This window comes from Manihot esculenta, chromosome 16 (genome assembly GCF_001659605.2).
Source record: "Manihot esculenta cultivar AM560-2 chromosome 16, M.esculenta_v8, whole genome shotgun sequence".
Classification (NCBI taxonomy): Eukaryota; Viridiplantae; Streptophyta; class Magnoliopsida; order Malpighiales; family Euphorbiaceae; genus Manihot; species Manihot esculenta.
Window position 1 is genome coordinate 2588052 of NC_035176.2, and position 26949 is coordinate 2615000.

A 26949-nucleotide genomic window follows, 5' to 3' on the forward strand; every position below is an offset into this window, starting at 1 on the left:
TTTTATCGATTCGATTCGGTTATATTTTTATAATTAATTTTTTTGATTTTTAATATTTTTATAATCTGATTTTCAGTTTTTTTGATTTGATTTGATTTGAAACTGAACCGACCGATTGTAGAGCCGTATCAGCATGGGTATCAGCCACACAAACTAGATCATGTCCCTGCAAAGGTTTTTTTTTTTTTTTTTAAATTATTCTCTTTGATAAGGATTACCATTTGTGTGTTTTTTTTTTCATCAAATAACCATTTGTATCTTTTTTTTTATCAGATAACCATTTAATTTTAGGGTAAAGTGTAATTTAGTTCCTCTGGTTTAGTGAAATATAACCTTTCGTCCCTCTGTTTTAAAAAACCTTCAATTTAGTCCCTGTGATTTTTAAAAACTATAACATTAGTCCCTCCGTTAGATTTTCAGTTAAATCACCGTTAATTTTAATTAAAAAGACTAAAATACCCATTCTCTCTCCTTCCTCTTCCTCTTCTTCTTCTTCTTCTTCTCCTTCCCCATCTCCTTCTTCTTCTTTTTCTTCTTCTTCTTCTTCTTCTTCTTCTCTTTTCCGATCTCTCTCCTTCCTCTTCTTCTTCTGCAACCCAGTACTCTTCCAAGAATCTATTCAAATAAACAAAGACCAAAAAGATGAAGCAAGAACAGAACCCCGAGGTGAAGATGGTGAAGTGGTTGAAAATCTTTAATCTTTCTTGTTTTTGTTGGTTTCTCTCTTGTTCTTGCTTATTTGCAAAGGAAGCTGTGCTGGGTTGAGTTTTAAGATAAGAATCATTTTAGAGAGAGAGAAAGAGAGGTTTGGGGATTTAAAGCGTTAGATTTGTCACAAAATTCACTTACTGGTAGCTTACCTCCAAGCCTGTTTCAGCTTCAGAACCTGACAAAGCTTCTCTTAATTGCTAACGACATTTTCGGTTCGATTCCTCCTGAGGTGGGAAACTGTGTCTCTCTTATTCGTCTTCGGCTTGTTAATAACAGAATCAGTGGAGAAATTCCAAAAGAAATCGGGCTCCTGAAAAACCTCAGTTTCCTCGACTTGTCTGAAAACCATATTGGTGGAACGCTGCCAACAGAAATTGGCAATTGCAATGAGCTGCAGATGCTGAACTTAAGCAACAATACCCTTCGAGGCACTCTGCCTAGCTCTTTATCTTCTTTGACAAGGCTTGAGGTATTGGATCTTTCTATAAATCAATTTGTGGGTGAAATTTCAAGTGGTTTTGGCAAATTTAGTTCACTCAACAGACTCATCCTCAACAAGAACTCTCTGTTTAGAGCAATCCCTTCCTCTCTTGGCCATTGTTTGAGCTTCAACTTCTTGATCTTAGTAGCAATGCACTATCTGGCATGATCCCAGTGGAACTTTTTGATATTGAAGGTCTTGATATTGCTTTGAATTTGAGTTGTAATGCACTCACTGGGACGATTCCACCCCAGATTTCTGCTCTGAACAAATTATCCATTCTTGATCTCTCACACAATGATTCTTGTTTTATCTACGCTGGCAGGGACAGAGCACTTTGTTTCATAGAATTTTTGGTCATGAGGCTGGAGGGTATGTAAACCTCTGCCATGAGTATTTCATGTGTCTGATCCGAGCACATGTTCACATTTTTATCTTTTTTTTTCTGGGGGGGGGGTTTAAGGATTGTGGAGAGTGTTGGTGAGGGTGTGACAGAACTCGAACCAGGCGATCACGTCCTGCCTATATTCACAGGCGAATGCAAGGAATGTGCACAGTGCAAATCGAAACAGAGCAATATGTGTGAGCTCCTCAAGGTTAATATAGACAGAGGTGTGATGATTGAAGATGGAAAATCAAGATTTTCGATCGAAAAAGAAGAAGAAGACGGAGATCGAAAAAGAGAAGAAGAAGAAGAAGAAGAAAGGAGATCGGGAAGGAGAAGAGAAGAAGAAGAAGAGGAAGAGGAAGGAGAGAGGATGGGTATTTTAGTCTTTTTAACTAAAATTAACGGTGATTTAACTGAAAATCTAACGGGAGGGACTAATTGCATAGTTTTTAAAAATTACAGTGACTAAATTAAAGGTTTTTTAAAACAGAAGGACGAAAGGTTACATTTCACTAAACCAGAGGGACTAAATTACACTTTACCCTTAATTTTATTCACTCCACTTGAACACAATAGTAAATGTAATTTTATATAGACTAACAGATATTTGATATTGGGAGGGTTTGATATTGGGAGTTACAGCCCTCCCGAACTGATTTTCATCAGTCCAGCTCACCTAGACAAAACCAGAGCTTTCATAAGATACAGAACCACGCCTTGAATCCTAATTGAACCCAACCCTAACCCTAACCCAAACCCAGTCATTCTAGTATGAGCATTACCAAAATCCGAGCTTATGGAGCCCTGCTATCATCACACATGACAATAGATCTTATGATTAATTCAAAATTTTAGTAGTTTTACAACGAGAGTTTTTCTTTTTTTAATTTTATTTTTCATTCTAACCAATCTTCTATAATATGTTTCTTTCTGGGGTTGGCCAATAATTTCTGGGCTTGCAGTTAAAACTTTGTTTTTTTTTTTAATAAAAAGAAAAAAAGAAAGCAGAATTGAGCCATCCTGTTAAATCAATCTCAACAAGTAATGCTGCCTCAGTAGTTGATTGCAAATATCCAATGTTGCTTAGTTGGTAATGTCGAAACTGCAAGACGGTGATTTACCGGTGGATGTCAGTGGTTCAAGTCCGCTCGTGAACTTAGCAGACACAAAGCTCTACCCTAGGGTAGTATAATTCTTTTCAATTATTATAATTTTTTTTCTCTTGAAAATTGTCAACTCAAGAACACGAGGAAAAGAAAATGCACTTGAATTTCAGCACAAACATATACCTTCAACATAGAAGCTTCCCAAAACGCCAGAAGATCTAAAAGATTACATCTCACATATGCTTCATCTCATCATAAAAGCTGCCTTAAACTCACCCAACTTCTGCTGATTTAACTTCTTCCTTAAGAATGTGGGGTGAGGATATACATCTTGCAAGCATGAGGGGCAACGTAAGCAGTTAGCCTATATCGCTTGCTCATCGAAACAACTGAATGCTGCAGATTATTAAAGAAAAGGCGAAATTACGAAAACTTTCTTTCTTCTTGTTTATCATGATATGAAGATGTGTTTGCAAAAGCATTAGGAAGCTAAAGTTTGTTACTTACCGCCCACAAGTCTCTAACAATGACTGGACTAAATGGAGAAAGTCCGATTTCTCTCCATCCAACCGATATAGGAGCCTGAGATCCACTCCTATTCAATAGAACCACCACCACTCTTTTTCTCGACAGTGGCCCTGCCCAAATCTGCATAAAATTGATGGAATCACATAGCCTCATCTCAGTTCTGAACTAAATAATGATTCCTGAAGAAATAAACCTTTTAAAGAAATTAGCAAAGGCGAAATTTGCATTCGGAACATACCTCTAGACCAGCGTTTGATCGTATTTTCCTGCCTTGAACTCCCAGTGGATCCTGATTAACATCTATTACCTCTTTGTTTCCAAGGATCCTAAGTGTCTGTCTGCTTGCGGATCGGACGTCGCATCCGATGAGCAGAGGAGCCTATAACAACAAGGTTTGGAGATTATTTACGTTGAAGATATGGAGACAAAAAAAGGCTCCAGGATCAGGAAACACACTTTCATTAAAGCCCAAATGCTAAAATGAGAGCGATACTCCTCGAGGCTCATCCCTCCATTGCCCACTTCTAACATGTCCGGATCTATTATGATTATTGTCGCATAGTACAGTGTAATGAAGTCAGATAAACAAGCATAACTTTTCACCGTTCACAAAAGATTAATGCTAAAAAATTGTTTTGTTACCATTCCACCTGCCAGGCCCTGCGTATCTTCCCCAATTGTTGTTTTCGTCTGCAATTGACGTTACACTGAAATAACAAGCTAACAAAACCTCAACTTAGGATCCTGTTTAACAAAAGATCAGAAACCAGAAAAAGGCGAAGAGCCAGAGAGCAGGACCTTCCCCAGGTGTCATTAATGTCCCCTGTGGTTCTCCAAGCATTACCATACTGGCCGGCCCATTTCGCTGGGTACTCTTCTCCCCTGTGAGAATGTTGGTTGGTTAAAACTCTTATCTAATTGTATCAAACAACTTCTGAATACATCATGAGACTAAACACTTTAATGCCTAATTTTGAATCTCCCACTTTATAGAACACCATCAGAACAAGAAGCAATATAGACATGCACACAATATAGAACATGCCTAAGAGAAATTTGGAGACTAATTTGATGGTCTCGTATGGTCAACTTACCATTCGCATATAGAGTAAAGAATTGGCCGGCCCACCTTATGCAACGCATCACTCATCCTGGCATACCTGTTGCCAAAGGAAAAAAAAAAAAATTGCTTGGTGATAGTGAAACTTTATGAAAAGCTACAATTTATGCCACATTACTTGGCATATGGCTGATTTGAGTTTATTGAATAAACTTTTCATGAAAATTGAGAATAAAATATGGAAATGTACCTGTCTTGAGGTGTGGAGCCGTCATGGTAGCAATTATCATACTTCAAATAGTCCACACCCTGTAACCAAATTTAACATATATAAATGAAATTATCAATCTTTCAGCTGGTTCAAATTAAATCTTAAAGAGAAAATAATAATAATAATAAAAAAAAAACTCAACCACCATAAGTGAATAAAGCATTAGCAGACTAGTAGAACACTGACCCACTGGGCAAAGGTGCTTGCATCTTGCTGTTCATGCCCAAGAGAGCCTGGCATTTTCTTGCTGCAGGTTGTATATCTGAGGAAATAAAGAAAATGGAAATTGTCTACTGTCTTTAGTCCATGTTAATTATTGCACTAATTCTACACGTATAACGTATAGAAATTACCCTGCATCAGAATATATGCCAAGTTTTAAGCCTCTAGCATGGACATAATCAGCAAGAGCCTTAATTCCAGAGGGAAAAGTTGAGGACTTTGGCCTCAGATTACCCTTCGAGTCTCTGCTCTCTTCAGCCCAACAATCATCTGCCCTTTACAAAACAATTTAGGAAGATGATCATCTGCCATTGATAATGAAGAAATTTTATTATACAACAGTTGTATGTACAACGGTTTTATTACAACCATTGATTATGGTATGTCCCACATAGGTCCTATCATAATCAATGATCAATATCTAACCGTTGGACGTACAACGATGGCATTGTAATAATTTTTCTGGATAATGACCCTAGTAAAATATATAGATCTTTTTGACTGGGACCAGAGAAAGACAGCCATTTGCATACCTATATTAACATATTTGTACCCAAGTGCAGCTAACCCAGTTGAAACAAGAGCATCAGCTGTCCTCAGAAATCAAAAAAGAGAGTCAATGTTGGCAAAAAGGGGGCATTGGAAATAAATAGACAACAGTTCTTAAATTCTATGTCTCATTACACAAGTTAGCTTAGCTTGTCGTAAGGTATGACTATTTCTCTCTTGATTTTTTTTTTTATTGGTCCAATTCAAACACTCCCACCATATGGACTCACACGCTTAACTGATTAATCGGAGATCATATAATAATTAAGAAAGTTCTTTGCGCATTTCTAGTTGAGTACAATAGGGGCGAAAAGTGCCAAAACAGAGTATTCACAGTCATCTTCAAACATTTGACAATTGATATCTGAAAACTAAGTAACAAGGGAATGGAGTTGCAGATTTCATTAACTAGTGAAAAGCTGTAGACCTTGTGTTGAAGATTAGTGCAGTGAAATTTCCATTTTCACAAAAGAAAAGGCAGCAGCTAGCAGTCCTTTAGAATAGTACAAGTACTTGTTGGTGGTGGTCATGGTCAACAAATTAATTAATGAAATATTCAAAGCATGTGAAACCCATTAAGATCTCTAGAGTCTTCTGGGTATGATATTAGGAAAGTGATGATTTGATTTTGAACAATTCTACAAAGGAAAAAGAAAAAGTCATTCTTTACCAGTAGTCTTAACAGTCCACTCATCTATATTGCATTGGAAGTGATTCCAGCTATTCCAACTGCGAACCACAAAAAAGCAAAGAATAACTCAAACTTTGACACAGTCGTCACCTTCAAAAGCAACAAAAAAACTTAAAGGAGATGTATAATTTAATTACCCCATTGGCGGTGTACGTCCCACGCCATTAGCCAAGAGGAACTGAGTGTAGTCTCCATCCGAGTTGCTTCCATTATTCACTGAAATTGTCAACTTACAGAAGCTTAGAACAAGAACGAAGACAAACCCAATTCTGAATATGGATTTCATCTTCTATAGAGAGAAATTTTTTAAAGAAATTTAGCTTATTGTGGTATATATAGGGAGGAATTCCACAGGAAAAATTGTAAAGATTAATGAAAATTGGTGGTAAGTAGTACAGTGGTATTATGTCGGTGGGAAACACTGGGATCTTAGCTGCAACAATTGTTTAAGTAATATCCAGGTGCTGTGGGGACAAATTTATCTTCTGTTTATGTGTTTTTTCATCGAAAGTACCGTCGGAAGAATCCGCGCGTGTCCTAGCAGAAAGATATGGACCCCTTAATCAGCTACCTAACATCATTATGTCCGCCCCATGCCCGCGCGTTGCGACGGCAATAATTATATATAAAATATTTTTTAAATTAAAATTAAATAATAAAAATAAATTATTTTATCAAAAAATATTTTTTATAAAAAATCTTTTTTGAATACAAATTATTTTGTATTATAATTAAATAGAATTTTAATTTTAAAATTAAGATTTTATTTTTTTCACGAAAAAAAAATATTTTTTATATTTTTTACTGTCACAAATTTTTTTTTTTGTAAATAAATGAAAGTTTAATTTTATATCTGATTCTTAAAAATGCACATATTTAATTTTTATTTATCTGTTAAAAATAATTTATATTTAAAAATATACAAATATTTTATAATAAAATAATTTATTTTTTTATTTATTAAATTATAATTTAAAAAATAAAATATATTAATAAATTTATATAAATATCTTAATAGAAAAACTAAAACATAAAAAATAAAAAGTTATTATTCTTAAAATGATTTAATTTTTTTATTTGAAATATATTTTTTATTTTTTAAATTTTTTAAATACTTTAACGTTAAAAAATATAAAAAATGTTTTTTTTAGAAAATATTTTTTATAAATCAAACGAAATTTAAAGTACTTATAAATAAATAATGTCTTTATTTAGAATAGTTAATTTTGAGAGAATTTAAATAAATTGAATTTTTTTTTAATTTTTATGTTTGACAAAATTAAAAATATAAGATTTCAATTGTATTAAATTATTATAAAAAATGATTTTAAATTAAAAGTAAATACCGTTAAAATTGTTAAGATTTAGTTATTCATATTAAAATTACTTAAATAGCTTTTTTAAAACTCCAAATTTTATTTCTTTTCCTTAATCCTAGGGTGAGCAGTATTCGGTTCAAATCGAAAAACTTGATTGAACCGAATCGATTTGAAAATTTGATCCAATTTTTTATATATTTCGGTTCGGTTCAATTTTTAATTTTAAAAATTTTGGTTATTTCAATTCGGTTCGGTTTTAATAAAAAAAAAACTGAAAAAATCGAACTGAATCGATTAGTGATAATAATATGTTTTTTCAATAATATTGAGAAATTAAATCATATTAAGATTAAAATATTTTAATTAAATTTTAAAATATTAAAAATAAATTGTAAAAAATAAAAAAATTATTAAAAATCGAAACCGATCAAATCGAACTGAATCGAACCGAATCAGACCGGTTCGGTTCGATTCGGTTTTTGACCAAAATCGATTCGGTTCGATTTTCATAAACACTAAAATTTTGATTTTCATTTTATTCGGTACGGTTCGATTTTGAACTGAACAAACCGAATGCTCACCTCTGCTTAATCCTGTAATTTTTTTTTATTTAAGCTTTAAATTTGCTTGTGCTTGTTTTAATTATTAACTTATCTTTTAAAATTTAATTTAATATTAAGTATTAGTATTTAATGCATCTGTAATTCCATTTCAAAAGAAAATGCATCTGTAATTAATATTTAAAAAAATTATTACCTTATTTTGTTAATTTTTTTAAAAAAGAGTCCATTTTAATTTATATTTCCTTAATGATAAAAAAATTATATAAAGTTTTAAATTTTAAATATTGTAAAAATTATTTTTAATGTGATAAAAATAAAAAAGAAATATTTATATTTAATTTAGAAATAATAAGGATAAAAATGAAATAAATCAATTTAAATTTGTTAAAATAAAAAAATTTAATTGAATTCTATTGTTTTAATATTTATTTTAAGGAAAACAAATTTTATAAATAGAAATTAATTGTATTCTATTAATAAAATTTTTAAAAATTATATTAAATATAGTGGGACCCAAATTTTAATTATCTAAATATAAAATAAATTTTATATTACTTTAAATTATTTGAATATGTTTTCTATTATACATCCTAATTTAGATTGGTATTACAAAAATTACAGAATAAATTTTATATTTATTTTTCATTTGGAATTAGATTTTCCATTCAAAATACCTCTAATTCAATTTTACAAACAATTAATTTAAAAATAATTTAATTTTTAATTTAAAATAAAATTATAATATTATTTATAATTTGTGAATTTAAGCAATAATGAAAAAAGGTTTTCCAAATCAGCACGGCAGGGACAAACTTTTGCTTTTATTTGCTTGAAATTCAACTCTCTTTCTTCTTTTTGTTTGTTTTTTCTTGCATACGACATCGATGCATAGACCACAACACACAGAAAATGTTAAAAACGCTGTCGCTTTCAAGATTGTCTTTTCAATTCCCCAGAATGACAAAAACTTGCACATGTATCTTTTGTCTCTTTAAAGACATGCTATCTCAACCTCAATCATCTTCTTCTTCTTCTCTGATGAGTGAGATGCGAAACTTTCGGCGATGATGATATTGGCCGTGGGTCCAACATTACGGCGGTGGTTTGCCTAATTTTCTCTCTCCATGACCATTTCTCCGGCAGAATGCCTGCATTATAGAAACTTCTGTATGTAACTCTAATGAGAAAATTCAATTCATCATATGATAAATTATTTGTTTGTATTTAAAGAAATTAATATCATTTTAGTTAAAGAAAAAAATTAAATTTCACAAGGTTGAATTATATAAATTTTAATTTTGTCAATGCAATAAATTTGGATGAGTGGAATAATCAATTTTTATCACAATTAAATTTAAATTATTTTCAAACCTTCAAAAACTTATCATGTTATTTATTATATATAAAAATATATTAAAATATCAATGATATTTTTAAAAATATTTATTAATTAGTTAATGATATTTAAATTTTTTTATTTAAATTATTTAAAATATTAAATAATAAATTTTAAAATTTTTTTAATATATCATGTACAATTAATTAATAAATTTTATCATATACATATATTAAATAATAATTTTTTTTATATATGGGTTTATTTTTCACAATTACTTGGTTGATATCCGGTTCATAGTCTTAATTATCATATCAGTTGTTCATTTAATTTAATTATTTCAACAACATAATCATGAAATAAACACATTTCATCCCAAAACATTCTTAGTCTCATTCTGTCGTTATTTCTTCAGCATTTTCACTAATTAATCAGAGATCTGAAAGTTATCAGATGAGGATATTTGAGGAATAGTTTGATTTTTGTGAGCAAATCAATGGATTTAACGAGCTCCGGTGAATATTATGCGGTAGTTTAAATTAAAAAAATTGATTGAACTGAATTAATTTAAAATTTTAGTTTGATTTTTTATTTATTTCGATTCGATTCGATTTTTAATTTTAAAAATTTCAGTTCAGTTCGATTTTGATAAAAAAAATCAAAAAAAATTGAACCGAACCAATTAGTGATAATAATATATTATTTTTAATAATATAGAGATTAGACATTAAGTTAAAATATTTTAATTAAATTTTAAAATACTAAAAGTAAATTTAAAAAAATAAAAAATTTATTAAAAGTTCAAACTAATTAAATCGAACTGAATTAGACTGATTCGATTCAATTTAATTCAATTTCTTATCAAAATCAATTTGATTTTTATAAATATTAAAATTTTGATTTTCATTTTATACGATTTGATTCGATTTTAAATCGAACCGACCGAATACTCACCTCTCATGAGAAGTAAATGCAAGAAATAAATAAGAGCTAACTAATGAGGTGTTGAATTTGAAAATGTTAAAATTTATTGAGGAAAGACAAGATGGTGGATTAAGTAAGAGTTAGGAATGTCCCGAACTTGGATTAAACGAGTGATATATATGTATCACTGGACATTTTGACATCTCCTATGTCACGTCCTATTGAATTGGTTTGGGATATCTTTTTACAGATATGTCAGATTGCTAATGAATTATAAATACGGAGCCGGTTAATTTATACATTTTTATCGTGTGCTCTTTAATTTACTGCATATGCATTTATGAATTTAAAAATATACAGAGGAGACGTACCAGTCTATAGAAGATCGATATTCTACTTTAATTTTTTTAAATCATGTGCGGCCTATTCGATCTATATCGAATTCTGATCGGATTATAAATACGTGTTTCGATAAGAGAAATTTTATACCTTATATGTTATAAGACTTCATTAAGACAATGAAAATGTGACAAAGAAGAATTTAAGCACCTTTACTTGAAACAAGAGTACAAGATTTACAGTTCATTGAAGAGTCATTCTAATCCTGTTACAAAAAGATCTCAATTTAATAATCAGCTAGCATACATGGGTTAATTAGCTATAATCAGAATAAACCAACAAATCAAAAAGGGCAAAAATCGAAAAAAAAAAATCCTTTGAATTAATGAATTGGACATCATTAATTGCACTGCTTGCTCCTTATTCAAGATCATGCATGGAGATCGTCGTGCATGTTTGGTCTTTATTGCTTTGGACAAAGACAAGCTTTTCTTATCTTCATTCACAACTTCTGCACAAAATTTTTACGGTTCTTACGAGCTCTTTCTCCCTCTAGTTCAATCAAGTTTTTTACAATCGCAGACGTCGCCGTCGTCAAGAATTCCGACCAGTCCCTGCACGTAAAATCATATCACTTGAATATTTTAATATATTTTTTAAAACTGAAGAACCAATAAATTATAATTTTTTTTAATTATTATAATTTATTAGTTTAATTAGAGTAGGAGAGTGGAGCTTAAAGGAAAAGTTTTACGTAGGTCTCTCTATGAAAATTAAAGAAACCCATTTGTGTTTTGGAGATTATGTAAGATTTTAACATACCCTTTATGCGAGTCAAATGTAAGTCCCACCGTGTACTTTGCCTCTTCAAGAGCATCTTCAAATCTTTGAAGCTCATGGGGAGGACAGCTTCCATTGTTCTTAACACGAAGCTGAGAAGGCTTAACGTCGTAAAAGATTGGAATCACTCTTTTCTTAGTCTCCATTATCAAAGACAACTCATGCAGACAAAAATACGAATCACAATAACGAGGGGAGAAAACCGCAACCCCTAGCTTGCATTCTTCAATGGCAGAATCAATTTTTTCATATAATCTATCACCAGGCTTCATGTTCTTGCTATCCAAGAAAGGCTTGATGCCGAGTCTTGAAAGATGGTCATAGAGCAATCCTGCAATGGTTCTCTTGGTATCAATTCCTCGATGATTAATGAAAACATCACAGGGTGGTTTACTGGCGCCGGGGACTCGGCTGTGAAGTTGGTGGTAGTGGTGGTGGTGCAAGATATTACGAGACAAGTTCTTAGCAATGGAGGACAATTTTTGCATGGCTCCTTGAAGAATTTGCAGTATTAATTAGAGAGAAAAAATGGGTTGTTTCAGCATTTGATTGATCTGGTGTTGATGGGTATTTATATAAATGTGTAGTTAATAAAATCAATGAAAGAGAGAGATTTTGATTTTGAATTTGAAGAGAAAATGCAAGAATTCTAAATTAGCCAACAACTGAAGAGAGAAAATACCAGGTATTGTCGCAACAAGAGGAAGTAAAAAAATTTAAAAGGTTTGACTCATTGGATTGAGGCTCTTTTGTGCTTAATCCTTCAAACACGTCTATTCAATCTCTTTTTCTTTTTCATTTCGCTGAAGTAGTCGTTCTTATTATTCTTCAATTTTTCTTTTCTTTATTTTAGTATAAAAATCTTTAAATTTTGAAAATAATTCAGATATAAATAATTTAATAATAAAATGATTACCGTATGGATCAACTACTTTAATTTTTTATTTTGATCAATTTCAATACAGATTCGTTTTAGGGACATTAATTAAATATTAAAAGTTATTTTTATAAATTTTTTAAAAATAAAATAAAATAAAATAGAATTAGAGTAGTTAATTTATATATTAACATAATTTAAAAAAATGGTTATTAAAAATTTTAAAATAATTAAAAATAATAATAAAAATTATGGAAATGATGAAATATTGGTTTTAGCAAAAAAATATCAAAATAACTTTATTATATTTTTTTAATGAAACAATTAACTATCTAAAATTTTAGTTCACACTAAAAAAAGAGATTATTTGCGACCAAAAATACGTTAATGTCGGTAACTTTTGGGACGGGTTTATCAACAACAGAAAAACATGGCAAATAATGAACAAAATAATTGCTTAATTAAAATTTTATTTTAAATGATAAATGTGTTTTTATATAATCAAAATATAAATACAGATTTTAAATGCTATCAGTAAAAGAAAATAATAAAAAAAATCAATGTATTAACTAGCACTTTTTCATACGAAAATTGGTAAGTGGTCGGTTTGATGGGTATGGCCGCACTAAACTTTTCAATGTATCCTGCCATCAAACAATGATATCGCGGCCATGCAAAATAAATACCCGCTTAGACTAAGTCACATCCTACGAAGGTAGATCAGTCTCTAAGTTCGGAACACTTTTAAACAGAGCTGTCCAACAGTTTCGACTCAAACTTCAATATGCATGACAGGCCGGATCGTCCACGAGTTCAAGCCCGAAAAGAAGGAAGTCGGCCCGGTGATAAAATATGGAAAGAAACAAGCAGGCCTGTCCCTTCTCCCTTTGCAACTCTATTCGCATGTGTACCGGAAAAAATTAAATGGCCGCCTGACAATAAAGTAACTGATACTGTACGTACGGGTCTGACCGACAGAGACAGAGACAGATACCACAGAGAGGCCATAAGAGGCTATTAGCAAATCAGAATACATGATACAGGGGAGGAAAAAGAAACCTTTTTAATTTTTAAGATTACACACCTACTTAAAACCTTATTCTCTGAATTTCAGATTATCAATAATAAATTAATAGATTAATAATAAAAAATAAAAAAATTATTACTTGACTTTTATAATATATAAAAATTTATTAATTAATCTTTTAATTTTTAAAAATATATTTAATATTTTAAAAATATATTAATTAATTTTTTTATTAATTTTAACAAGTTAAATATTATAAAAAAATATTTTTTTATATAAAAAATTAATTATTAATTTTATAAAATTAAAGAAATTAATTAATAAGTTTTTTAAAATTATAAACAATAAATAATAAAATAATTTAAAAAATTTAATGAAAGACTTTATTTTTAAATCGTTAAAAACATAATTTTTCAAAATTAAAAAATTAATTAAAAAATTTTTTGATATCATAAAAATTAAATATTAATTTTATTTAAAAAATATTTAATCTTTATAATTTAATTAAAATATAACCATATAGTCTCATATTTTAAAAAATGTGCTAAATAATCCCATTAACTTTTTAATAGTTAATTATTTAATCTCTATTTATTAAAGCCGCTATTAATGTTTAAAATACTAAAATATCCTTTCATTTATTGAATTTATATAATTTAAAAATATAATTATTTAATATATAATTTTAAAATTATAAATATTTAGTATCTATAATTTTAAAATAATAATTATTTAGTTATTACAATAAAGAAACTAAATTATTAACGGTTTATAAAGTTAAATTAATTAATTACTATATGAAAAATTAAATAATTTTCACTTACAATCTCTTAATTTTATTCATATTTTAAATTTAATTATTAATTTCATTTTTTAAAATCTCATTCAATTTTAATTTAATTATCGTAAAATTTTTTTGAATTGCTTGAGATATTGTTTTGGAATATATAGTTTATTTTATAAAAAAATTAAAATAAATTATTTCACAATCATTTAGTATCTTTATTTTTTGAAGTAATTTTTTATAAGAGAATTTAATAAAAGGAAATTAATTAAAATGAATTTATATAAAAAATTTTATTTAAAATAAGAAAAGAATGAGTGACAAAATGGAAGGAGGGACGGAGCCAGAAGTATGAATACGGTACGGAGCCGTGATGTTGAACAACGTGGGTCTGACTCGGTGGGGGTCTTTTGACTCCGAACCATTCGCTTTCTGTCTATTCCATTGAATTAAATTGAATTAAATAAATTAAAAAATAAAATTTTAATATTTATAAAAATCAAATTAAATTGATTTTAATTAAAAATTAAAATTTAAGTTTGATTGATTTAAATTTTTAATTTTTATAATTTATTTTTAATAATTTTAAAATTTAATTAAAATATTTTAATTTTAATATAATCTAATTTTTCTATATTATTATAAATAATACATTATTATCTCTAATCGATTCGATTTGATTTTTTTAATTTTTTTTAATTAAAATCAAATGAATTAAAATAATTAAAATTTTTAAAATTAAAAAGTGAATCGATTCGAAATAAATAAAAAATTAAACTGAATTTTTAAATTAATTCAGTTCGATTGATTTTTTCGATTTGATCCGAATACTGTTGACTCCGATCTATTATTCATTAAAATATTATTATCTATAAATATTTAATATTTTTTTGGTGTACAGTATTTTATAATTAATTCAATTAATAATTATTATTATTATTATTGATGCTTTTATTTTATCCGTTAACATATTTTTTCCCAAATATGTTTTTTTAATTTAAAAAATTATAACATTTTTTTATAAAAATTGAAGGTTATAAATATGTGTTTAGTAAAAATAAAAAAAATCAATTTGGGTACACTATGAATTAAACAAGAATCATATTATTTGATTTTACTATTGAAAATGTTATTAATATTTTTTAGAAATATTAGTTAAAAATTATTAAAATTAATTTAACATATTTTAATCATTTAATATCCCCTTTCAAGATTCAATCTTCATGTATCACGCGCATGGAAATGAAGTGAAATTGTGAGGAAATTACAAAGGGAAGCTAGTACTTATTTAATGTTAATTATTAAAAAAAATATTATTTAATCCTATTATATAAAAAAAATTAATTAATTAATTTTTTATTTTTATAAAATATATTAAAATATTTTTTAAATTTTAAAAAAATTATTAATTAATTTTTTGATTAATTTTAACAGTTAAGTATCGTAGAAGGAAGAAAAGCGCATCAGATCTACTGCGAAAAGACCAGAAACCCACTAGATCAATTGGAAAGCAACTGTTAATACTCAGAAAACATAGGCATAGAAAGTCTTACACAACTGAAATCTTGCATGTTGCAAACAAACCTCAAACTCCAACAAAAGAAACCATTGCTCACCTTCATCACTCATGCGACCAGGTTCAAGGATGGAGCAGAAGAAAGATCATGAAGCAGTCACCATCAAAAGGAAGAAAGAAGAGCTTTGGGCGTCCCACTCACACCTTATGGGTGGCCATTCTTTTCACCTTCAATCCAATGAGTTTCCATCTATTCTGCCGCCGCCTTTAATATAGAAAATCCTCGACTCACAACATAAGTTCTCAAAGAAAACACAGTCACTCAGGGGCGGAGGGAAGATACAGCAAGGGCACGTGCCGTACCGGCGACCGGGCGACCAGAAAATGCTTTGATGGAGATGAAGGTGCCGCAGCGGCGCAGCCGGTGCCTTAAGCTCCCGGCTCCGCCACTGGCACTTAACCTCTCCCTTTCACTCTCCTTTCTCTCACCATCAGTTTCTTCATTCTCACATATAACTCATCCTCTTGCATGTTCAAAACATGCCCTCTACCTCTTCACCTTGCAGCAGTATCCTTTCAATCCATATCTCATACGGACATGGTTGGCTTTTTTCAGCAGTTGCTTCAGTCTGATGGTTGAAATTTCTGGCGTCGAAAGTTTAACCAACAATCCTATCAAGAGCTAAAAATCATTTCCAGCAACCATCTCCTCATCATGTAAAATGAGATTGCTTTCTTGATCACCCTAGTTTTTTTTTCCTTCTCTTTTGAACCTAATACAGTAATATAACGAACTCCACTTCAGCAAATATCATCAAAGGTGAGCAACAAATGACTGTTAAGACGGGTTGTTCTCACTGTTCGCAATCTAGGCATCAATGATTATTTTATAAAAAAGTTATAATAACTATTGCTATTGAACTCTCCTTAATTTCATTAGTACAGGTTTTTTTTTTAAAAAAACAAAATTATAAATCTGTATTTTTTTAATCAAATCAAAATAATAAAAAAATACTGATACAAATTGTCTTTATATGATATTTGCTATCAACTATCACCTTTTATGATATTTATACATTTTTTTTATATTTATTTACATATTTAAGTGAGTATAACGTGAGTATCTTTTTTATAAAATTAATTAAATATTTTTATAATATAAGTATTTTTTTTATAAAATAAATTTATAGAAAATATAATCTAATAATTAATTTATAATTATTATTTTTAATGAGGTAATTATATAATTAAAAATAACAAATATATATTATTAATGTTTTGTATTGCTATATATAAACTATAAAATAAAAATATATTTAGATTTTAGATGGCTGGTAAAAAAATTTAGGAATTAAAATATTTATATATATTATTATTTTAAATCCTACAGAATAAGTCACATATGTGTTTCGCTGAAAAATTCAATCGAAATTTTATTTGAGTGACTATTTTCAAAAAATATTTAAACGTTAATAATTTTTCTGCAACAGATTGAAGTTCACTCACCATAATAAATAATAACTAAAATTTGGTGACCATGAATAAAAATTACTCTATATTCGTCAGTTTTTAAAGTTATTTTTTTAACTTTTCTAATTAATAACTTTGATTAAAATATGAGAGCACACTAAATAAACTCCACATAAGTCTATAGATAAGTCGCTATTGTTTGATTTCCACTTATAAGATTGCTCTTTTTTTCTCAAAAATAATTTTAAAAAAATGCTCATCAAAATAGTGTTGTTTTCATATTATTTATTTAATTTAGATTTTTTTTACATAAACATAGGATTATTTAAAATTTAATATTTTCTCCATTCCATAATTTATCTATTTTTTATTATTTTAACTTTTATTTTTATATCATAGTAATATATAAATCGATTATTATAACTCTATTTAGTTTATTTTATTTTCATAAAATTTTTTAAAATATTTCTTAATATTTAATAAAATTTAATACTTTTAAAGAGAATCTTTGCATTTAATTATGTCGGAAATATTTTAATTTTGCATTTAAAAAACCATCACAACCCACTTTGGGCAGAGGCAGCTACTACAGAGAACAAATAATAATAATAAGAGTAAAGCTTAACGGTTGGTAGTTGCAGTATGTGTCCTAGTGCTAAAAAAGGAAGATGCAGTTTCCTAAAGAAACTACACAACTAATGTTGATTCCTGTGATATGTGATATTCTTAGGAAAATTTATAAATTTTAGAATAATTCAAGAAGTGGGTAGTTTTTTTTTTGTTTTGATGAGGCAGTGTTGAAGACATATACAAATTTAGGAAAATATGATTAATTAAAACAACCTTAACACAGATATTAATGTAATTAGCTGTCCAGTCCCAATTATCATGCAATAAAAGAAAAACATTTGTCTAGATTAACATTAGAAGTTGAGCTCCTCCAATCCCAAAACTTTAGACGCTAAAGGGTAATAACAGAAACGAACCATAGCAGCAAGACAGGAACAGCTTCTGCCGGAGGGAGGCCAGCAATAAAAAGGCAAGCTATCTTCTCTGTCTCTTTGGCTCTCTCTCTCTATCAGAGGATTTCCAGAGACTTTTTTTTTCTTTAGGAATTTTAATTCTTGCACTTCCAATGTTTTTTGTACCAAACCCCTTTGCATTTTGAATGTTCTTCTGTTATCCTGCAAAAAAAGGGGGAAAAAAAAAAGAATTTTGAAATGCAAAAAGCTAGAATTCTCTCAGGAATTCAGCCTGATAATGTTTTGAGGTACTGCAAATGGAAGAAGCTTCCGAAAACTGGAAATGTTTTATGAATATGCTTTGAATATTGAAATATTACACACCTGGATAACTTATCTGGTGTTGTCCTACCAATTCTGACAGAAACACCAATATTGCTGCAGATACTGAAAATGGCTCTCCAATCAAAAAATCAGAAAAATGAATTGAGCGGACCAAAGATGGAGTGGCCGCACGAATGTGCAGGCAACTTCATCTTGATAATGGAACTTAGGAAGAAGATCTTCACCTTCAGAGACATCATTGACCTGCCACCTTGTGATGGCACTGAAAGCATAAATGAAGTAGGACTACTCATCTTTTTCTTTGCAACAAATAAAAATATAAGAAACATTGTATTGAATCTCAAACCATTTGTGTTCTTGCAGTTAGTTTCAAGAACAATGATAGATCTGCACAATTTTCATCCTGATAGCATATCGAGAAGCCAACTGTCAGAAATTAGAGGAGCATCTATCGACAAGGTTTGCCATTTTAATACATCATGAATTCTCCTGATGTAATTGTTGAATGCTATTTTCATGAACATCTAAGTTAATTCCTTAATGATCAAACAGGTTCTATTTTGCTATTGTGAGGCTTTGATATCCATTGGAGATTCGTGGATGGTGAATCAATCATGGATAGAAGAAGTGACATCTGATAAGTTTAGCAATATTGAAAACCTCACTTCAGAAAAACTTGGTACGCTATACTTCATCCCATAATTTTTATTCATCTTACTTTTTCACATAAAGATATTAAATTTTATTAAATATTAAAAGCTATTTTCACGATTAATGAAAGATTGATTTTGAAATAAAGATAAAATTAAATAGGATTATAATAGTCGATTTATATATTAACTATGTATAAAAAAGAAAAATGGACGATAATTTTGAGATAACAAAAAAAAGAAAGATTGATAAAAATTATAAAAATTATGGGACAGAAGAAGTACAATTAATTATTTTGAAACAAAATAAAATTAAATAGGATTATAATAGTCAATTTAGATTAACATGTATAAAAAAGAAAAATAGACGATAATTTTAGGCTAATAAAAAAAGAAAAATTGAATAAAAATTATAAAAATTATGGGACACAAGGAGTATAATTAATTCTTTTTGGATGTTGAGCTAAGGAAATAATATGATTAGGAAACATTAAGAAAGAACACATTTGAGAACTTTTGAGCAATTTCCTTCTCTTTCCCCATGACTTCCCAATAACTAATAACAAAATGAAACCCCAAAAAACTTTTAAGTTTCTTGATCGACTCTGACAGCATTTATTTGTTATTTTTGCTTCTCTTGGCAGTTGAAATGACACTGGTAATACTCAATTGCCTAATAAACATAGCAAAAGAGAAGTTTGATATTATGGACGAAGATGAGCAGTGGGAACATACTATACCTGCTAGTGCATTTGGAAAAGTTTTGATGGCCTCCTATTCAGAAATCAACACCTCCTACGGCACTTCTCCTGTCACCCCAACATCTGTTCTGCCCTCACAGTTTATGGGTTCTCTGACTTCAGATGAATTTGGAAATATTTCGTGTTCATCACCTCTTCTCCGGTCTTTGAGAGTTCAAGCTGTGGGGAAATTGAACCCAGTTGATATGAAACGCCTCTCGTTCCACATGCCTCCAAATATGGGAGGTCGAGGCTACAGAACTTCGAACCTAAAGAAAAATGAGGATGATGAGATAATGGAAGATGTAGAAGCTGAGAGTAAATCCTTGAACCAAAGGAACAACGTAGATGAAGAAATGGTATTTGAAATAGAAGCAGGTGACAATTCTGAGGGAACAGAAGTTGCAAAAGTCAACAATGAAAGCGATTGCTGTATGGAAAATAGCACACCAGAGATTGAAATGGCTGAGGCAACTCTGACCCCTGAAGCCAGAGAATTTTTAAATACACCAGATATATTGTCACACTATGTAGAATCAGCTCCGCCACCCACTTCCACACTGATATCACCCATGTCATGGGCTGATGTAGGAGCACCATTGCCACGATGTGATCCACTGCCAGCACCTATGCTGCAACCAAATAGAGCAGCCCTACCTCCTCCACCACTATTTGTGCAGCAACCAAATGTGAAGCGGCAACTACCACCATCCCCACTATCACTGCCTCCACCCATGTTGCAGCACAATATAGCAAAAGCAGTTGCCGAGCTGTCACAATTGCCTTTGCAAATACTCTTGCCACTACTGCTGCCACCACCACCCATGTCACTGCCTAATGTAGCAGCACAAGTAGGTGCTCTAAAGGTCCTGCCACCACCAACACACACCCCTATGCAATCAGAAACATTAACAGGAGTACTACCACTGCCACCACCACCACCTCCATCATCCACGATTTCTTCAAATGGATCAATGTCATTGATGCCTGCACCACCCTCAGCACAAGCAAAGAGAGCTGCTCCACCACCACCTCCACCTGGTGCCACAAGATCCTTATGCCCAAAGAAGGCACAGACAAAACTGAGGAGATCAAAACAAATGGGTAATTTGTATCATATTCTCAAAAGAAAGGTGGAAGGAGGAAATCCAAATATTAGGTCAGCCGTACGAAGAAAGGGTTCACCTCCATCCTGCAGTGGTGGAAAACAAGGATTGGCTGATGCACTAGCAGAGATGACAAAGAGGTTTACTCATTAAAGACTTTTTAAAAAATAGATTATGATCCATTTAAATTAATTTCATCTGAGGGACACTGGAAAATCCATGAAAATTCTCTTCTTTGTCTTTCAGATCAGCTTATTTCCGACAAATTGAAGAAGATATTCAAAAGTATTCAAAGGCTATCACGGAGCTGAAGACTGCTATCATTAGTTTCAAAAATAAGGACATGGCTGAGCTTATAAAGTTCCACAAACAAGTTGAATCTGTCCTTGAACATTTAACTGATGAAACACAGGTAATAACAGCAGAATACTTAGTTTGGTTCCACTACTGCAAAAAGGTTCTATTCATAATCAGACCAGCAATTTCTCTATGTTGCAGGTGCTTGCAAGGTTTGACGGTTTCCCAGAAAAAAAGTTGGAAGCATTAAGGACAGCAGCTGGACTACACTCAAAGCTGAATAGAATAGTACATGAACTTCAGAATTGGGAGATTGTGGCTCCCTTGGGGCAACTCCTTGAAAAGACAGAACGTTATTTCAGCAAGGCGAGTTTTAAATTTTAAGAGTTATTGATATGTAAGCTTTGCTAATTCCAAACTTTATAACTCACTGAAAGAGAACATACAGATCAAAGGAGAAATGGACACCTTGGAGAGAACCAAAGATGAGGAATCCAAGAACTTTCAAAGTCATAATATCCACTTTAACTTCCATATCCTTGTGCAAATCAAGGAATCACTGGTGGATGTTTCTTCCAACTGCATGGAACTTGCACTGAAGGTAGTTGCATTAACATTTGTTATAAGGCAGATGCCATGATCATTTGCCAAATGGGTTGACTAGGAGATTTTTCTTTCTATTCATTTTTCTTTCTTTCTTTTTGGATGTATTCAGGAGAAGAGAGAAGCAAGAACAGCAAACCGTAATAAAACTAATGGTAAAATGTTATGGAGAGCTTTTCAATTCGCATTCCGAGTTTATTCCTTTGCTGGTGGACATGATGATCGTGCAGACAAGTTGACAAGGGAATTGGCTCATGAAATAGAGACTGATCCCCATCACAAGTAATTACTTGAAAAACATACATAACCCTTCAAAGAAAACAAAAAAAAAATGTACATATATGTTTGTAGATTAAAAAGAAAAAGGAAAGAAAACCCCATTGTTTACTACATCTGTTTTTATTTTGAGGATGTAGGACTTACAGCTAGAATTTTAATCACTTATTTCATGTGAATTTTAATCACTTATTTCTATCAAAGAATCGATAATAATAGACCGTTAGCTAATGCCCATTTCTCGTATATAGGCAACAAAACACTTATTTTAACAATTTGTTTAAAGAGTGAATACTTCACTCACAAACATAACAACAAACATGTGGCGTGCAAAAATTACCAAGCATTTCCATAACCTGGAAAAGATTGTAAGGCTAGAACTTACCCTGTGAAGAATAATGCATCGCCATCTTGCAGTGAGCCAACCTGTTGTTCTCCTCTTAGCCAAAATTTCGCAGTAGCCGGGGCCCTTTCTTACATGTACTCGGACCCTTGCGACTAGGATGGGCGAGTTGGACGGTCCAGTATTTGATTTAATTTAATTTAATTTTTTTTTTTTTAATTTGTTTTGACTTTTAAAATTTGTCTTTTTAGTTGAATTCACTGCTAGAATAGAAGATTAATCGCAATAAAATTTAACTTTTTGTCAATTATTATAAATTTCTAAATTTTTATAAAATTTATTAATTAATTTGCATTTCAAAATCTCTAAATTAAAACATGCTATATCTTATAAAAATTAACTTTTTAATTATTGTATTAAAAAAACTATTAATTACTTTAAATATTTTTTTTTTATCTTTATTATTTTAGTTATATATTAATTAATTTTATAATTTTAAATATTCATTTAATAAAAAATTAAAATAATTAATAATTTATTTAATAAAAAGCTAAAAAAATTTAACTTTATAAAATAAAAAGTATTTTAATTGAGTGATTTTAAAATATTAATAAAATAATAATTTTTTTAAAATTATAATAATAATAATTCCTTTAATCTTCATCCATTCACTTAATTATGAACATGTAAACAAAGAAAATAATATATATATATATATATATATATATATATATATATCCAATAAGCATTTTTAGAGATAATCAGTAGCTATCTTATTTCTTATTCTTCTTCCTGCTTTTTCTTTCGAGTAGAGCAATTCCATCTGCTACCTACTGCTTGGCTGGCTGGCCAGCCACTGATGTTCCCTTCATGGCTGGCCAGCAGCATTCTGCCCCCAGCTCAGCCACCAATCAGACAAGTTGGTCTCACTGAAGAGCAGGTGATTCCTTCTTCTCCCCAGCAGCTGAGATTGGCTTCCTGTGCTTAATTTTATGAGAACAATTGCAGGCTATGAAAGGATATGGCGACATCAATTCTGCACAGCAAATTTCAGGCCGTTGAAGGATTGAAAACTCAAGATATAAGCTTTGATCCTTCATCTTAATTATATAAGATTTCAATGAAAAATTTTTAAGTTAAGAGAATTGAGCTCTTTCATTCTAAAAGAGAGACATAGCATTGGTTAAATAAAGCAAACAAAATATTTGAGATACAGTCTGTGTGATTCCCTCAATTCATTGATATAAGCTTTGATCCTTCATCTTCTCTTTATTCTTGTTATTTTTCTAATTTGAGATCAGAAAGACCTTGTTCTCTCCGAGCACAAAGCAATAAACTCAAAATTGGGAACGAAATTCATCAAAGGGATTGTAGTGGTTCACTATGAATTATGAGATAATGAGATTATGCGAAATTGGGGATTTTTGGGATTTGGAAGCTGCTCCAAATAGCATATTCAAAACTCAAGATGCCTACTAGCCCTCAATATCCGGGAGGCAAGATAGCAGTAAACTTAAACCAAGGTAACAAGGACAACCATAGTAGAAAGCACTAGATTTTCATCAAATAGCAACACCTTATCCAAAAACCTGACTTGCAGCATTGTATTTGTATCATTAATAAAAAAAATGCAGAAAACCCTTCCGCAGCTAAACCTAATGGCAGAAAAACCTAAAGATGTTACAATCACCAAATATGGAAACAAAACTTTGTTGACAAAACAGAAAGATTGAAAACTCGGATAACCTTACTTAGTCCCCAGATCACGAGATGCAGCTTTGAGGCATTTTCCACTTGACAACTCTCATGGAACCTCAATCAACTCAACACCTCAAGCAAAAATGAATAGTGTCTATCTGAATCACCTGTACCGTTATAAACATGAACCCGAAATATGAGGTGCCAGAATCAGCACACCAGCAACACGTATTTGATCTACGCATGATGGTAATGATGCAACTTGTATAGCAATACTTTCCCAGCAGCATTTCCTACAGCCATGAAACCTCCACCAGGACTGAAATCCAAACAGCGGGGATAATGTAGACTCCTATTTGCTGGAGGCCAGTTAGAGAATGTTGTAAATGATGGGACATGTATCAACTTTAAACTGCTCTTCTTCATGTGTGAACAAATGGCTAATATCTGAGCGTCATTATTAAATTTCAAAAAATCCACTTTAGTGGTCAAATTCTCAATTGCCTTTATTGGTTTTCTCTTCCCACCTAAAAACTCCTCTCTGTTGTAAACATTCACAATCCCACTGTCCGAACCAGCAGCAAAGAAGCTTCCATTAGGGGAAGTGCAAAGAGCCGTGCCATTTATGCAGCCTTCATCAACAGCCTTATGGATGCACATCCTTGTTCTCAGATCCCAGTGGTACACCTGCCCATCACCCCCATGGCTTAATAATTGATGTCCATCATCAGCAAAAGCTAAAGCTCGAGCAGTTCCATTCATCTTTAGGGTTCCAATGAGTTCCTTTGTTTTGGATGATACCAGTAGGATATAACCTTCATTTCCCACAAAAGCAATTGTACAAGAGTCTGGGGATACCTCAAAAACTTCCAAGCTCTTCTCCTCCCTGCCAACCAGTGGGCCTATTTTATCAACTTTAGCTTTCACTAAATCAAAACTGTAAAAGAACTTTCTTCTTCCAGATATAATAACTTGTGAACCATCAGGTAAGAAAGATGCCTTGCGAATAGGGCAATCATCAATGAAGATGCTCTGAATTTTTGTATTACGTTTCCCATCAATCTGAAAAAATCTAAGCCTTCGATCCAATCCAGCAGCAAGCAGCAACTGTGCATTCCGATGGAACTGAACAGAATTTATTGAACCATTGGATGCATCCTGAGCATTTGCATCCACAAGTCTTGAGTACTCAAGAAGCCCAGGCAACAGTTTGGTTCTGCTCTTCACTACAAGATCTTCATTTGTTCGAAGGATGTCATCAAAACCTTCAACATGCTCATAACCACGTGCTGTCACAATGCTGTTCTCCTCATCTGATGATTCATATTGATAATCTTTTGACTGAAAATCAAGTTGGGCCCACTCAGTCCGTGGATTAAGCTTTGCGTGCTGAGCCCTTAATCTTGCAACATATTCCCGGCCAGAAATCAAACTCTCATCCTCTTCCTTCCTCAGCTTCCTTAATCTATTAGTCGTAGCAATATTAACTGTGTTGTTTTCCTCATCATCATCAACCCAAGCAGCTTGTCGCTGTTTGTTTTCCTCTTCGACATCACTTCTCTCAGTGAATCCCATATCGTCTTCATAAACAGACTGTACACTATTTGCTGAACGGTCCACAAAGAACAAAGCAGAACCATCTCCAGCCTCATCATGAGCCTTTTCCTCCTTATTCTTTCCAAATTCAATAGGGGAATATAGGGATCCAAACAAAAAGTTCTCCAACCTTTTCATTTCCCTCCCTTCATCAGCTTCCAATTGTTCTCCCTTTTCTTTCTTTCTCTTTTTTTCCCTCAACATAACCAACTCAGTTTCCCTTCCATCCTCATTCTCTTTATTTCCTTCCATAAATGCAGGTTCCTCGGCCCCCTCCTCTTTAGACTTAACTCTGTTTTTAGAGCCAACATTTTGAGAAATCAAACTCATCTTTTTCACTGAAGTAACTCAGCGCCTGCAAAATGGAACCCACTTTAAAAAGGCTGCTATAAAATTTGCAACACAGTTTTGACGATTATATAAATAAACCAAAGCATGATAAAAATTATAGAAGCTACAAATAAACATCAAACTCCCTAAAATGACAATCTATTAATAGAAATAAGCTCAGAACTTCAAAAGCCATTTGTTTCTAGGTTTTGAAAAAGCTCTCTTTGCAATGAATATTGCATTCAAATATCGTCATATGCACACAAACCTCAGCATTTCAGAAACAGAACCAGACCCGTTCAAAGACAAAAACCCATTAAGCCACAGAATAAAAACCCATTCAAACACCAAAAAACATTCAGCAATAAATATCAACTATTCAAACAAACCTGCACCGTGACCCTGGGAGACAGAAGCAGCGGCGATGGAGGATGGACAGCAGCGAAGAGACGGTAGCAGACTCCAGAGAGCAGCGGCTGCAATGGAAGAGCTGCAGAGGCGAGACACCAGCGCGACTGATGATGAGCAGCGCGACGACTAATGATAAGCAGCAGCGGTGACGGCAAAGGACGCACGGCTAAAGGCGGGTTGGGGGCGGCTTTGTGTTTTTCTGACGAGTGGTTTTAGAGTTTAGGTTTACTTGTATTCTTTTTGATATTTCAATTAAATTATATGGGAATTTTTTTCAAGGGAGATTTACAATTAAATTAGATACGTCTTTGGATTTTAACGTGCATTGGCTCTAACTATGATTTGATTTGTATTGGGCTCTTAATTATGTAGCTATTTGAAATCTAGTGGTTACCTTTATGGGCCTATGGCCTGCCTGCGCAATGGGCTTTACGCCTTTTTAGTTAAATTATTACCTTCTGATAAAAAAAAATATTTTGAATATGTATCACATCCGCCATGTCACGATCATCGTCATCTTATAGGAACTAGTATTGGATCTTCAGTCAACTTCTTTTTGACAATAAAATGTTTAGAGAGAATTTTTTTTT

At 31.3% G+C, this 26949-nt stretch overlaps 4 protein-coding genes across 4 annotated transcripts; 1 reads left to right on the forward strand and 3 right to left on the reverse strand.

Moving 5' to 3' along the window:
• Positions 1 to 2830: 2830 nt before the first annotated feature.
• LOC110603372 (alpha-galactosidase) lies at positions 2831 to 6422 on the reverse strand. Its single transcript, XM_021741080.2, has 13 exons — positions 6145 to 6422; positions 5987 to 6045; positions 5301 to 5357; positions 4899 to 5037; positions 4732 to 4807; positions 4525 to 4583; positions 4309 to 4374; positions 4013 to 4096; positions 3857 to 3921; positions 3671 to 3753; positions 3453 to 3593; positions 3194 to 3334; positions 2831 to 3082 (listed from the first exon to the last, which is right to left on the reverse strand). Exons 1-13 carry the CDS (start codon positions 6291 to 6293, stop codon positions 2990 to 2992), a joined length of 1212 nt encoding a protein of 403 aa, XP_021596772.1. The 5' UTR covers positions 6294 to 6422; the 3' UTR covers positions 2831 to 2989.
• Positions 6423 to 10929: 4507 nt separating this feature from the next.
• LOC110602909 (TIR-only protein) lies at positions 10930 to 11816 on the reverse strand. Its single transcript, XM_043951783.1, is given in 3 exon segments — positions 10930 to 11102; positions 11340 to 11369; positions 11371 to 11816. Coding segments are annotated over 3 exon segments (588 nt in total). The 3' UTR covers positions 10930 to 10990.
• A 6535-nt stretch (positions 11817 to 18351) lies between these two features.
• Positions 18352 to 22088, forward strand: LOC110603420 (uncharacterized protein At4g04980). Its single transcript, XM_043952067.1, has 8 exons — positions 18352 to 18588; positions 18673 to 18768; positions 18862 to 18988; positions 19604 to 20945; positions 21052 to 21217; positions 21304 to 21468; positions 21551 to 21703; positions 21818 to 22088. The coding sequence occupies exons 1-8, from the start codon at positions 18418 to 18420 to the stop codon at positions 21989 to 21991; spliced, it is 2394 nt and encodes a 797-aa protein (XP_043808002.1). The 5' UTR covers positions 18352 to 18417; the 3' UTR covers positions 21992 to 22088.
• A 1676-nt stretch (positions 22089 to 23764) lies between these two features.
• Positions 23765 to 26615, reverse strand: LOC110603907 (U3 small nucleolar RNA-associated protein 18 homolog). The gene is made up of 2 exons (XM_021741913.2): positions 26338 to 26615; positions 23765 to 25973 (listed from the first exon to the last, which is right to left on the reverse strand). Exon 2 carries the CDS (start codon positions 25946 to 25948, stop codon positions 24260 to 24262), a length of 1689 nt encoding a protein of 562 aa, XP_021597605.1. The 5' UTR covers positions 25949 to 25973; positions 26338 to 26615; the 3' UTR covers positions 23765 to 24259.
• Between the last annotated feature and the right edge of the window lie 334 nt (positions 26616 to 26949).

Excerpts from the sequence above, each read along its gene's own strand:
- LOC110603372 (XM_021741080.2), bottom strand. The coding sequence starts at position 6,293 with ATGAAATCCATATTCAGAATTGGGTTTGTCTTCGTTCTTGTTCTAAGC. Across the intron at positions 5,038-5,300 it reads GTACAAATATGTTAATATAG|ATGATTGTTGGGCTGAAGAG; the intron begins GTATGCAAATGG and ends TGTAAAGGGCAG. Across the intron at positions 3,335-3,452 it reads GATCAAACGCTGGTCTAGAG|ATTTGGGCAGGGCCACTGTC; the intron begins GTATGTTCCGAA and ends AATTTTATGCAG.
- LOC110603907 (XM_021741913.2), bottom strand. The coding sequence starts at position 25,948 with ATGAGTTTGATTTCTCAAAATGTTGGCTCTAAAAACAGAGTTAAGTCT.
- LOC110603420 (XM_043952067.1), top strand. The coding sequence starts at position 18,418 with ATGGCTCTCCAATCAAAAAATCAGAAAAATGAATTGAGCGGACCAAAG. Across the intron at positions 18,769-18,861 it reads GAGGAGCATCTATCGACAAG|GTTCTATTTTGCTATTGTGA; the intron begins GTTTGCCATTTT and ends ATGATCAAACAG. Across the intron at positions 18,989-19,603 it reads CCTCACTTCAGAAAAACTTG|TTGAAATGACACTGGTAATA; the intron begins GTACGCTATACT and ends TTCTCTTGGCAG.